General features: G+C 38.0%; 1 protein-coding gene across 1 annotated transcript in view; it reads left to right on the top strand.

Annotated features, from left to right (window-relative positions):
• The window catches only part of wu:fb16f03 (eukaryotic translation initiation factor 4 gamma 1), a 31,357-nt gene that overhangs the window by 1,430 nt on the left and 17,427 nt on the right, over positions 1–12,500 (top strand). Inside the window, 12 exon segments of the mRNA XM_043230444.1 lie at positions 2,580–2,647; positions 2,649–2,717; positions 6,721–6,813; positions 7,220–7,988; positions 7,991–8,365; positions 8,556–8,638; positions 8,750–8,945; positions 9,276–9,409; positions 9,502–9,621; positions 10,589–10,972; positions 11,096–11,242; positions 12,336–12,500. The exon segment at positions 12,336–12,500 is cut by the window's right edge and continues 72 nt beyond it. Coding sequence (XP_043086379.1) covers positions 2,580–2,647; positions 2,649–2,717; positions 6,721–6,813; positions 7,220–7,988; positions 7,991–8,365; positions 8,556–8,638; positions 8,750–8,945; positions 9,276–9,409; positions 9,502–9,621; positions 10,589–10,972; positions 11,096–11,242; positions 12,336–12,500 — 2,603 coding nt within the window.

The following is a 12,500-nucleotide window of genomic DNA, read 5'->3' as shown; positions in this document are numbered from 1 at the left end:
CTCAGACAAATATTGTCCGATCCCATCAAACCACACATTAATGGAAAATTATCTTATGGCTGGTTTTGTGCTCCAGGGTCGTGTGTGTGTGTGTGTGTGTGTGTGTGTGTGAGTGAGTTTTGATGTACTGTTTCAGTGAAATCTCCTGCTTTAGACTGTCTCTGACTGAACATTCGGGGGATTTTGGCGTGAAAGCGTGTCTGTCGCCGATATCCTCACATCATCCTGGTTATGAGCGGTATATTAGCATAAATCTGCCCGTATTTATGTACCGACGATTTAAATATGGAAGTCTTAAAGGTACAGTAACACGAACTGGCTGATTGATTTCAGCAAAAAAAAAAACGGTTCTCAGCACTTTTTCTTCCTTTCTGTTTATTTGTTCATTTTATTCATTCTCAACATGAAATTATTTTATATTTTTTTTTTTGCAGTTTTTCTCCATTTAATCCTATCCTCCTCCATTTACTTTGTTCATTTTATGTTCTTAATTCTCTCTTTATTTCTTTCCATCTTAATTGAATTATTTCTTGATTTGCTCGTTGTTTAATTAAAATTATTAAATAATATTTTACTCCCTAATTTTCTTGTTCATATTTACTTCATTCTTTTTAAACTCCTTTTTCTTATTTTATTTGTTTGATTTTTCTATTTATTAAATTAATTTAATTTATTTGTAATTTTTTTTATTTAATTTCTGTCTTTTATTTTTTTATCATTTTATTTATTTGACCCCTCTTTTTTTTTTTCCATCTGAATTCATTAACTATTTCTCTCCCATTGTCTTATTGATTTAATTATCTTTTTCTTTCATCTTTAATTTGATTTCTTTAACGTCTCCCTCCTCTGGCGGTGCTCTCGGTTATTCTCGGATCAGATCAGATTTCTCTGGTCGTCCCGTATCTCCGACGTCTCCTGTCCTGCAGAAGGCGCTGTCAGAAAGGTCAGAGGTGGCCGTCCTTTAATGTAGGCCTGGCGTGTGTTTGACGGTGCGCCGAAGTGACCGAGCAAACGGCAGCTTTCACAAACGCTGCGTCCTCTGCTCCGAGCCGCTGGTTATTTTTGTCATCTGAGCGATTTATAGCTGCGACCCCCTCTGGATCGAATCACACACACACACACACACACACACACACACTCGCGGCGCCACACACAGGTCAGTTTGAGTTCAGCACGGACGCAGAGAGGCGGACGTGTCCAGACGGACGCTCAGAGACGGGATCATGGGCAACCGAGCGTCCGGCCGGAGCTCTGAGGGTATGTGACTGATATTTCTCTCAGACTCGTCTTTCCGTCCGTCCGCGGGCTTTGACTATATTTAGTCTCCGCTCTGGTCAACAATGCTCCCTCGGTAAAAATACAGAGCGACTAAAGGAGAGCTCGACGAATCAGAGCTCCTAAAAGTGATCGTATGCTCGGGTGAGAGAAGTTTGAAGAGTTTTTTTCCGTAACTTCATCGAAATAAAACGCTGCTTTTGACATTTTCGTGTCGCGTAAAGTTCGTTAAAATGGAACACGGTTGAATAAATAAAAGAAAAGGCTATTTTTTTTAAAATGGTGAATTACTGCTTTGGTGTTTTTGTTTCGCGTAAAGTACAGTGACGGATTTATGTAAAAAAAAAAAGTAATAGCAAAAGTAATGTTAATAAAAAAATAATGTATAACAGATTAAAATGGAATAAATGTAGACGACAGAAAAAAGAAATGTAAATACTTTTGACATTTTTATTTTGCATAAGGTTTGCATAATGCTTAAAAAAAAAATGAATATGCACAATAAATTTGTTCCAAATAAAAATGGTCAATATTTACTCAAAAGCTGTCAGTATTTTATTTTTTAAATAAATCCTAATAAAGGTTTGAAGAATCTTAACAAATTCATCATTCCATGCAAAATTAAATTTAGTATTATTTTTATATTGTCGTAGGGTTTATTGATGTTTTGAATTGGCTTTTTTTTTTTTTTTTTTTTTAAATCTTTTTAATCGTCACCTAACCAGATGCACGAGTACAACATAAAGTGAAAGCTTATGTTTTTAATAATTGTTATCCTTTTTTACTTTTTATTATTTACATTTTGTGTCAGTATTTGTCATTTTCATCAGTTGCCAAGGCAGCATTTGTACGTTTTTTTTTTTTTTTTTTTTAATTTTAGATTTCAATGAACAAATATAAATGTAACGGTTTTACTTTTTTTGTTTGTGTATGCAAAAGCCACAGAAAATGTAATGTTAAAAAAAAAACCTGGAATTTAAATATGTATTTACTGATGACTATAATATACCAAACATAAAGCTGAAAATAGTGCTGTATGTTAAATATTGTAGAGGTTTGGAATTTTGTGTCTTAAAGGACATTAAAAAGACTCTATTATACAGCACCAGCGTGTGTGTTTTCGAAGGGTGTGCAGTTCAAATATAAATTTGGCTGTGACAGATTGCATGTTTGCTAAAGGAGTGTGTGTGTGTGTGTGTGTGTTGTTTGCCAGGCTAAGAATCACTGACAGTTCAGCGACGTGTTCACTGATTGCACAGATTTTTGAGAAAGTCCAAGACATTTGTCGTTTTTTCTCTTTCCAGCCGGGGCGTATTACCCCGCCCAGCCCCAGTTCACGCCCCCTGTTGCCACGGCGCCCGTCATCATGAACCCCCCCCCAGCAGCAGCAGGCCCCGCCCCCTCCACCACAGCAAGCTCCGCCCAGACGAGAACGCAAGCAGGTAAGGTCTCCTGCACACGCAGCTGTTCTGGCCGTTGTTTTTCTCCTGTTTATCTCATGAACATTGACCTGGCATCTCTTACCGTATCCGAGATGAAGCAGTCAAGTTGTTAGTTTGACGTTTTTATCAGCAATTTATTTCTAAATTAACAATAATTTGCTCTTGTGAGCTGTGTGTCATCCGTCTAGATGAATTTGTTAATTTCATGCCTCTTTAATTGCCACAAACTGAACAAATTAATTCTTTGAAGTGACTGGGTGATGTGCAGAATTCGTTTTAGACGCTGATGTGCAACAAATACACCTTTTATTATAAATGTCTTTCCCATTTCTGGACCATTTAGAAAGGTGTTTTTTGTTTTTTTTTTTTCTAATTTTCTTTTGTGTATGCATGTTTTTATGTATGTTTTTATGTAATTTTCTTAATCTCTTTATTTCTAATTAACTTTATATATTTATTTTTGTTTGTTTGTTTAATTATTGTTTCTTTTTGTTTTGTTTTTCTTCCTAGTATTTAATTAGATTTAATTTTTTTTTTTTTTTTTTTATTCTTTACCTGTTTATTTTTAACATTTTTGACATAATTTGTTTTCTACGGCTGTCTTTAGATGGTGCTTTCTTGTATTTTGGGTGTATTTTAGTAGCTTTTTGGTTTGGTTTGTCCTAGTGATGCATCAAAAATGTGAATTTTCAGGGTGTGCCAAAATAGTTGTCATTGTTATCCAGCGTATGAACAACACAATGTTGTTGTTTTTTTAAGTAAAATGTCATTTAAGTACCTTTTTAAACTTGAATTTCGTTTTAAGTGTTTTGGTAAAATATTAGTTGAGTGTATTATTCTAATGTAAGAATTTAACTCAAAACATAAAGCACACCTTCAGAAACAAAAGGCTTTAGAAAGGTCCAAATTTATAGAATGTGAACATTTATTAAATCTATTTGGATTCAGTTTAAGCTAAACGCATTTGGGAAAATTATTATAGATAAAATCCCAGAAAACATTGTCAATATCGTGGATTTTTGATGAATCAAAGAACTCGATGATACAATCTGACCAGACGCATCAAAGGAACCTCAGAATTAGAACATCTGTTGCCGTGGTGATGGCTTCGTCTCCATGGTAACGGCATTGTATGCAAAAGTTGGGTTCTAAAAGTGAAATCCCTGCCCCGTTTTCACCAGATAGACATTTAACGTGAAGTTATTAATCGGTGATATGCTTCCGTTGATGCAGTCACCGTCTTATCACATCTTCGTTTTCACATTTTTCTCCCGAAGAACCGCGTTCCCCGTCAGTTCTGTGGAGCAGTAATCATCAGTCATACGATTCAACCCCCATAAAGCTCTGAAAATGACACGACGGTCTCATCTGGTTATTACGAGCTTCATCGGGTCTGAATAAGGTTTTTCTGAGCGGTTTAGTTGGTGCGCCGTTATCAGGCTTTCCTGAAGCTCACAGCTGGACTTTGAGTCCTCGAGTGCCTCTCGCAGTGAGGTTTCATTTCAGAGGAATAGAAACCAAGAAGGAAGAGACGAGCAGAAAAGAAAGAGAGAGAGAGAACTGCAGGGTTGGGTGCGACGCATTACTAAGTCATTTGCTTTTCCATTTTTCCCCTTTGAAAGGGATTACTTTTAATTGTTATTTAATTACGGTTTCTCCTAGAGTTAAGACATTTGTTAATAAAAATGATGTAACCTTCTCAGTTTGAATACTTTGGTCAGTTCAAGAAAAATATATAAAAAAAAAAGACTAAAAAAAAAATAATCTTTTTTTTTTTTAAAGAACTTTAAATGTACAGTTTCGTGTCTTTTTTTAATTTTTGTTTAACTGTTCAAGGCTGTTGTGGGATTTACTGTGAAAAGTAATTAGTACCAAGCACTAATTTAGTACTTTTTTAATTAGTACAGTAATCTAATTACTTCACTAATTGGTTATTTTATTTTATTTTATTTTATTTTTGAGTAACACTTGACCGTAACCAAGATTATTGCCAACTATTAACATTTTGGTCATTTAAATAAATCAGAAATAAAATAGAAATATTGCATGGAAAAACATAATATTAACAAAAATGAGAATTATTAATTCAAACGTTAATAAAATTTTTCCTGTTTTATTTATATGCTATCCTCAAACAACGATTGAATGTCATAAAGTGAATCATAATCAGATTTAATGTTAATTACCTTTATGTCTGAGCAGTGGCTGATTTATTTATTTAAAAAATAATTAATTTGATAACACTTACAATATGGTTCATTAGTTACTGATGCATTATTAAAATCCTATAAAAGTTATGTTTGTTAGCATGTATTTAACGCACTGTGAGCTTGACACGTAAACAAGCAATGAATTATTGTATTTTTTATAAACTAACGTTGGCAAAGATGAATAAATGCTGTAATAAATTGTATTTGTTCATGTTAGGTAATGCATTATTTAATGTTAACAAATGAACCCTTATTGTAAAGTGTTACCATTTTATTTTTTTAGAAGAACAATTAGTAGTATTCTTAGTAATAAGTCTGTTCTGCTCGCCGTGATTGCATTTTACTTAATTTCAAAATGCAGTGCAATAACGGTGAAATGTTATTGCAGTTGTTTTCTCCGTGAATGTGTTGAAGTGTAATTTATTTCTGTGAAGCGCAGCTTAATTTTCGCCGTTACCCCAGTCTTCAGCGTCACGCGATCCTTCGGAAGTCTTTCTAACGCACCGATTTGCCGCTCGAGAAACATGCTAACTAACAAACTAACTAAATGTGTTCAACGTTTGTGTGTGTGTGTGTGTGTGAAACAGTGACTTGTCTCGCCTTTTTTTTTTTTTTTTTTTTTTTTTTTTTTTTTTAAGGGTTCGCAGATGAATAGGGATGAACGGTGATCGAAACTAACGCAGTCTTGCAGAAAATAAAAAGCCCCCGACTCTTAGTCAGTGCCTGTGTAAAGTCATTCGGTTCAGTTCTGTCGCTCCACGTGGCTCTCAGTCTCCACCCATCTCTCTCTCTCTCTCTCTCTCTCTCTCTCTCTCTCTCTCTCTCTCTCTCTCTCTCTCTCTCTCTCTCTCTCTCTCTCTCTCTCTCTCTCTCTGTCTCTCTGTCTCTCTCTCTCTCTCTCTCTGTCTCTCTCTGTCTCTGTCTCTGTCTCTGTCTCTCTCTCTCTCTCTCTCTCTCTCTCTCTCTCTCTCTCTCTCTCTCTCTCTCTCTCTCTCTCTCTCTCTCTCTCTCTCTCTCTCTCTCTCTCTCTCTCTCTCTCTCTCTCTCTCTCTCTCTCTCTCTCTCTCTCTCTCTCTCTCTTTCTCGGTCGGTGAGGTGGGCGTTCCACATTCCTGTGCACTCATTTCACAAGGCCAGACTCTCTCTCTCTCTCTCCTTCCCTCTCTCTCTCTCTCTCTCACTGTTTTTCCTTCCTCCTCTCGTTTACGTGAGAGAGAGTTTGAGGCCCACGTCGGCCCAGGCCGTGTGTGTATGCGCTGCCCACTTTAGTGTGTCCGAGTTAGGCTGAGTTTAAACTCCAGCCCCAGGATGAGCCGGGCCTAGCGGAGCTCAGCCTCTCCGTCCGAGGGGAGGAAGGTAGGGAATGCGCTGCCTCGTGTGTGTGTGTGTGTGTGTGTGTGTTTGCGCGCGCGTGTGTTTGCCTCGGAGAGCAGGCGAGTCAATGTATAATTCATTGCGTAAAGTGCAGATAAGTTGGACAAACAGTCAAATTTGAGTTTGTGCGGAGAAAGTTTCCAGGCTGTTGTGCATTTACTTCTTTATAAGGTACTGCGTTCGTGTGTGTGTGTGTGTGTGCATGTTTGTCAGACATTCGTAGCATATTTTGTCTCGCAGCGCTGACAAATGCTTCTTGGGTTAAATCACTCTCTGTTGTTGCTCTTCTCTTGTTTGTGTCGTGACTTATTTGTGCTTTAGTCTGTGCTGCATGTTAAAGTCTCTCTCTCTCTCTCTCTCTCTCTCTCTCTCAGCCATGTTCTCATTTCTTCTGTTACTTGTGCTAAATGCCTCTCTAGATCCGGATCAGAGACCCTAATCAGGGAGGACGTGACATCACAGAAGAGATCATGTCAGGAGGTCGCAGTGGCTCCACACCTACACCTCCACAGGTAATGATCCAAAAGACGGACCAACTAAAAAGTGATTTATCATTTTAACTTTAGCAAAACTAAAAATATTTTGTCGCATACTCATGTGTAACAGTCTAAATGAGTTTTTAGTATTTTTCATCAAAAAAAAGTTTTGTCAACTTTTACGTTCATGTTAGTTCATATTGCTTAGAAATAATTCAAATTTTTGCATAATTTGCGATTTGTGATTCAATCACTGTCAAGTCAGAGCAAATTCTTTATTTTCAATTTTGGTTTACATTTTGTTACTGCGGCCACTCTTGTTGAATTTAAAATTATACTTATCTAAAAATTTTATTATAAATGTACATTTTATCATTTACACTCTTATTCCAAGTGATTAATAATACATTTTCTTTTTTACACACAAAAAAAACGTACACAGACCAACGGTGACAATGCCACACCTGCAGTTGCCATGACAACCAGAGTGGAGTTTCCCATCCCTCCAGGCGAAAGCCCAATACCCGATGCCCCGCAAACTCCGCCCCCTACCAGTCCGATAAGTGATACAGTTGATGCTCCGCCCCCAGCTCCTGCGGGTGACGTTCACTCCACGCCCACTGTGGTGGAACCACCCGCCTCGAACGGTGCAGAAGCCACACCCACTATTGGCAAAGAGGAGGGGCTTTTGACTGCAACGCTTCCTGAAGCTGCCCCCCAGGTGGAGCATGCGCTGGAATCACCAATAGCACAGCCTGAGGAGCTCCAGCTGTTCAACGGCGTCCCAGCAGGCTCCGCCCACAGAGACATCAGTCCTATCGCTGAGCCGGATGTCGCTAAAGAAGCGCCACCCGTTACTGCCGATATCCCTGATAGGACTGTCAAAGAAATCCCTCCTCAGGTTGTCAAGGAGACTCCTGTTGCAGTTGTTAAGGAAGTGCCAGCTCCTGTTGTCAAGGAGACCCCTGCTCCTGTTGTCAAGGAGACCCCTGCTCCTGTCGTCAAGGAGACCCCTGCTCCTGTCGTCAAGGAGACCCCTGCTCCTGTCGTCAAGGAGACCCCTGCCCCTGTCGTCAAGGAGACCCCTGCCCCTGTCGTCAAGGAGACCCCTGCCCCTGTCGTCAAGGAGACCCCTGCCCCTGTCGTCAAGGAGACCCCTGCCCCTGCCGTCAAGGAGACCCCTGCCGTCAAGGAGACCCCTGCCGTCAAGGAGACCCTGTCGTCAAGGAGACCCCAGCCCCTGTCGTCAAGGAGACCCATGTCGTCAAGGAGACCCCTGCCCCTGTCGTCAAGGAGACCCCTGTCGCCAAGGCGACTGTCCCTGTGGCTGCCAAGGACACACCTACACCTGTTGACGCGGAAACCCTTCAGCAGGTCGCCCAGGAGACTGATATCAAGGAAACGTCTGTGGAAACGCCTCCTGTTGTCAAGGAAACACCTTCACTCGCTGCCAAGGAAACCCCCAAACCACTTTTCAAGGAAGCCACTGCCCCTTCAGAGGTTGTTTTTAAAGCCACGCCCCTTCTGACAGAAGAACGCGAAGACACGCCCGCTACACAGACCACACCCTCTGAGAGTTCTATGCAAGGTATGAGTCATAAGGCATTCTCACACTAGCGTACTACTATTACGATTTTTATTTTTTATAAGCAACAGTTAATGTTTTCATAATTGCATAAGAGTATGTTTTTGCCTTAAGCTCCTTTTGAGTTAATATCATGGTTAATGTCTTTTTGATTTCATAGTGCATTTATTTTCAGTCTTCTGTTTGTTTGCAGTGGTTTCTGTGCCAAAGAAGAAGAGAAAAATGAAAGACCTAAACAAGAAGGAGGCAGGAGATCTGCTTGATGCCTTTAAAGAGGTCTGTATTCGATAAGGAAGACTTTCTAAAAATTTCACAAATAGAATTTAGTGATTAGTTAAAATATTACATATGCTTGAGGTGAATCTGATCTGTTGTCTTATTTTAAAGCCCACACCCCCTGAGACAGAGGCCACGCCCCCAGTTAAGGCGGAGCCAGAGAGCACCGCCCCGGTGGCACCGCCCCCTGCAGAGGAAGTGGAGGAGACGTGGGAAGAGAAAGAAGACAAACTAGATGCTGAGAACATCAAACCAGAGAGTCCCACTCCGAGTTCACCCACCGAACAGAAATACCAGTATAAAGAAGGTAAACCTGGACTCTACAGTGCGATCATTTCTTTCTTCTGTGTGCGACTTTGAGTGAGCGTTCGTTTTTAGACGAATCTAGTGAGTCAATGATTCAGTTACCTGTTCATAAAGACACATGCTTCGTTCCTGAATGAATCAGCTGTTCAAACAAATCTGAATGAATCAGTGATTTTTTTTATTTTTATTTTTTTTTATTTATTAAAGTATAATTTCTATAAAATAATTTCAATCGAACAATACTTCTATAAAACATCCAGGCTGATGAATTGCGTGAAATACGAGTGGAGAGAATGTTTATGGCTAATAAAGTGGTCCTCGTTTCTCACAGAACAATGGAAACCGCTGAACCCCGAGGAGAAGAAGAAATACGACCGAGAGTTTCTGCTGGGCTTCCAGTTCATCAGCGCTAGCATGCACAAACCCGAGGGTCTGCCGCAGATCTCGGATGTGGTGCTGGATAAGGTATATGAGGCACACACACACACACACACACACACACACACACACACACACACCCACACCTGACGTGTGGACATGGCTTTCTCTCTCTGCAGGCCAATAAAACTCCTCTGAGACAGCTGGATCCGAGCCGTTTGCCCGGGATGAACTGTGGTCCAGATTTCACGCCTTCCTTTGCTAATCTGGGCCGTCCGTCAGCCGGAGGGCGTGGCCCGGTCAGTTACCACGACAACCTCACGCGCTTTTGTGTTTATATTTAACAAACACATTTTACAAGGATGTACTGTTTCTAATAGGGTTTTAATCCGAGGGAATGTTTTGTATTTTAAAAGAGCATCGTCTGAATGTGTTTTTGAATTCTTGTAAATAATTTAATTATTCCTTTTTTTTGCTATGGTGTTAAACTATATAAATAAATTTAAATAAATGATAATTTAAAAAATTATGTAGTTTAAAATTATGCATTTTATTTTAATTAATTCATTACATTTGCTAATGATAGCCTTGCTGCTGTAATGGTGGTAAAATTATAAATACATAAAGAAATGAAAATAAATAATTTTGAATTATTTTAAATGGTAAATGAGAATGTTTTGTTACAATAGCTACTATAAGTAATATTATATATTAATAAATTATAAATAATGATAATTTTTTCATGACAAATTAAAATAAGTGATAAACTAAATGAGTTTTTGTTTTTATTATTATTATTATTTTAAAATTTAATTTAATTTGATCTGCTGAACACTGGTAACCAGGCTGTTTTGGGTCACCATTTATTGTCCATACATTTTTGGGGGTGAACTATTCCTTTGAAATGCTATTTAATTATTTAATTAATAAAAGGGTTATGTTAATAAAATATTTTTCATTTTAATTGTTTAATTTTATATTTTTATTGCTCCAAATAATTTTTTTGACATATTAAATAAATTTTAAATGAATAATTTATTGGTCATTTATTTCAATAAAATAAACTATAAATTGTTTATTTAAAAGTGCAATTTAAAAAAAAAATATTTCTTAATAAATTAGTTGACTTGCTATAATTTTTATTACTTTTAAGAAAAAAAGAATTTCTGAGTAATTACAATTTTATATTTTTATTACTGGCGACCTGGCATTCATAAATTTAAAAGTGCATAAAAAAATAAATATATTTTACTCCCTGTCTCCCAGCCGTCCGGTCTGAGCGGTCCTCGTCGCTCAGGTCAGGGTCAGCGCGGGAAGGAGCCGAGAAAGATCATCGCCAGCGTTTCTCTGACCGAAGACGTGCAGCTGAATAAAGCGGAGAAGGCCTGGAAGCCGACGGTGAAGCGCAGCGGCCGAGCCGATGAAGACGAGTCGGACTTCCTGAAGACGCAGGATCTGTTCAAGCGCGTGCGGAGCGTGTTGAACAAACTGACGCCGCAGATGTTCCAGCCGCTGATGAAGCAGGTGACCGAGCTGACCATCGACACGGAGGAGCGTCTGAAGGGGGTCATCGACCTCATCTTCGAGAAGGCCATCTCCGAGCCCAACTTCTCCGTCGCCTACGCCAACATGTGCCGCTGCCTGATGGGGGTGAGTGAGTGAGAGACGCTCTGCTTTGGGTAGATTAGGGCCGCCGGGGAAGTTGAACATTCGATTCTGCGTCGTTTTCGCCGCTTTGTGTAAGTGTGCTCCGCCGTCTCTCTCTCGTCGCAGCTGAAGGTCCCCACCTCGGATAAACCCGGAGTGACGGTCAACTTCAGGAAGCTGCTGCTGAATCGCTGTCAGAAAGAGTTTGAGAAGGACAAAGATGATGATGAAACGTTTGAGAAGAAGCAGAAGGAGCTGGACGCTGCCGCCGGGGTAAACACACACACACACACACACACGCTCTGTCGCTCACACACACACTGTTTAAGTATAAATAATGCTGATAATAATAATTGTTGATATTATTGCCTAATAAAAGTATTAATAAAATGAAATTAGTACTTGGGTAAAGACTTGGTTAATATTTGTTACAAGACTTTAAGAAAATTAATTAATAATTACTTGTATTTTATTAATATTGTTTTCTTGTTTAACCAATTTTCTGTAAATATATATGAATACAATTATTTTCTGTATAAACTTATTTTGTATTTAATAAAAATATAAATGAATAATATTAGTATTTTATCAATATTTATTGTTTTCTTGTTTAGACAGTTTTCTGTAAATATATATATAGGAATACAATTGTTTTCTATATAAACTATTATTATTATTATTATTATTATTATTTTGTATTTAATAAAAATATTAAATAATAATTGCATTTCATCAACATTTTTCTTGTTTAGCTTGTTTTTGTAAATATATATGAATACAATTATTTTCTGTATAAACTATTGTTAATAATAATAATAATATTTTGTATTAATAAAAATATAGAACAGTAAGACATTTCTGTAAATTGTGATTTAAATTATTGTCATTTGTCAAGTTTTAAAAAATTTTGATTTGTATAATAATAATAATAATAATTATCATAATTATATTATTATTGTTGTTATTTAACAAAAACAAAATAAGTGCTACTGTAGTAATATTTCATTTTAGAATTCTTTTTATTGTATTTTCTCTTTTATTATAAATCAGTGTAACAGTTGGTAATTTACTAATTAAATATGAAAACAATATTTCTACTATAATATTTCATTATAAAAAAAACGAAGGAATTTAAGAAATAAATTATACAGTGTACAGTAAAATTACAATATTAATATTTATGGCTTGTTTTTTTTTTCTCCAAACATTAAATCATGAGGAAAAAAACACATGCATGTATGCATCATGATCGACAGCCTTCATGGTTTCATAATCAGCATCTTGATCACCGTATGATCTGTAATCGTGATTTATATCATGAAGAAGATGGCATTCATGACATCACTTCCTGTCTCTGCCCCTTCAGGAGGAGGAGAAGCTGCGGTTGAAGGAGGAGCTGGAGGACGCCAAAGACAAGGCCCGGCGACGGTCGCTAGGCAACATCAAGTTCATCGGCGAGCTGTTCAAGCTGAAGATGCTGACGGAGAACATCATGCACGACTGCATCGTCAAGCTGCTGAAGAACCACGAC

Source organism: Puntigrus tetrazona, unplaced genomic scaffold, assembly GCF_018831695.1.
Source record: "Puntigrus tetrazona isolate hp1 unplaced genomic scaffold, ASM1883169v1 S000000151, whole genome shotgun sequence".
NCBI lineage: Eukaryota > Metazoa > Chordata > Actinopteri > Cypriniformes > Cyprinidae > Puntigrus > Puntigrus tetrazona.
The sequence above is the reverse complement of the archived record's forward strand: the minus strand, read 5'-3'. Positions and strand labels throughout refer to the sequence as shown.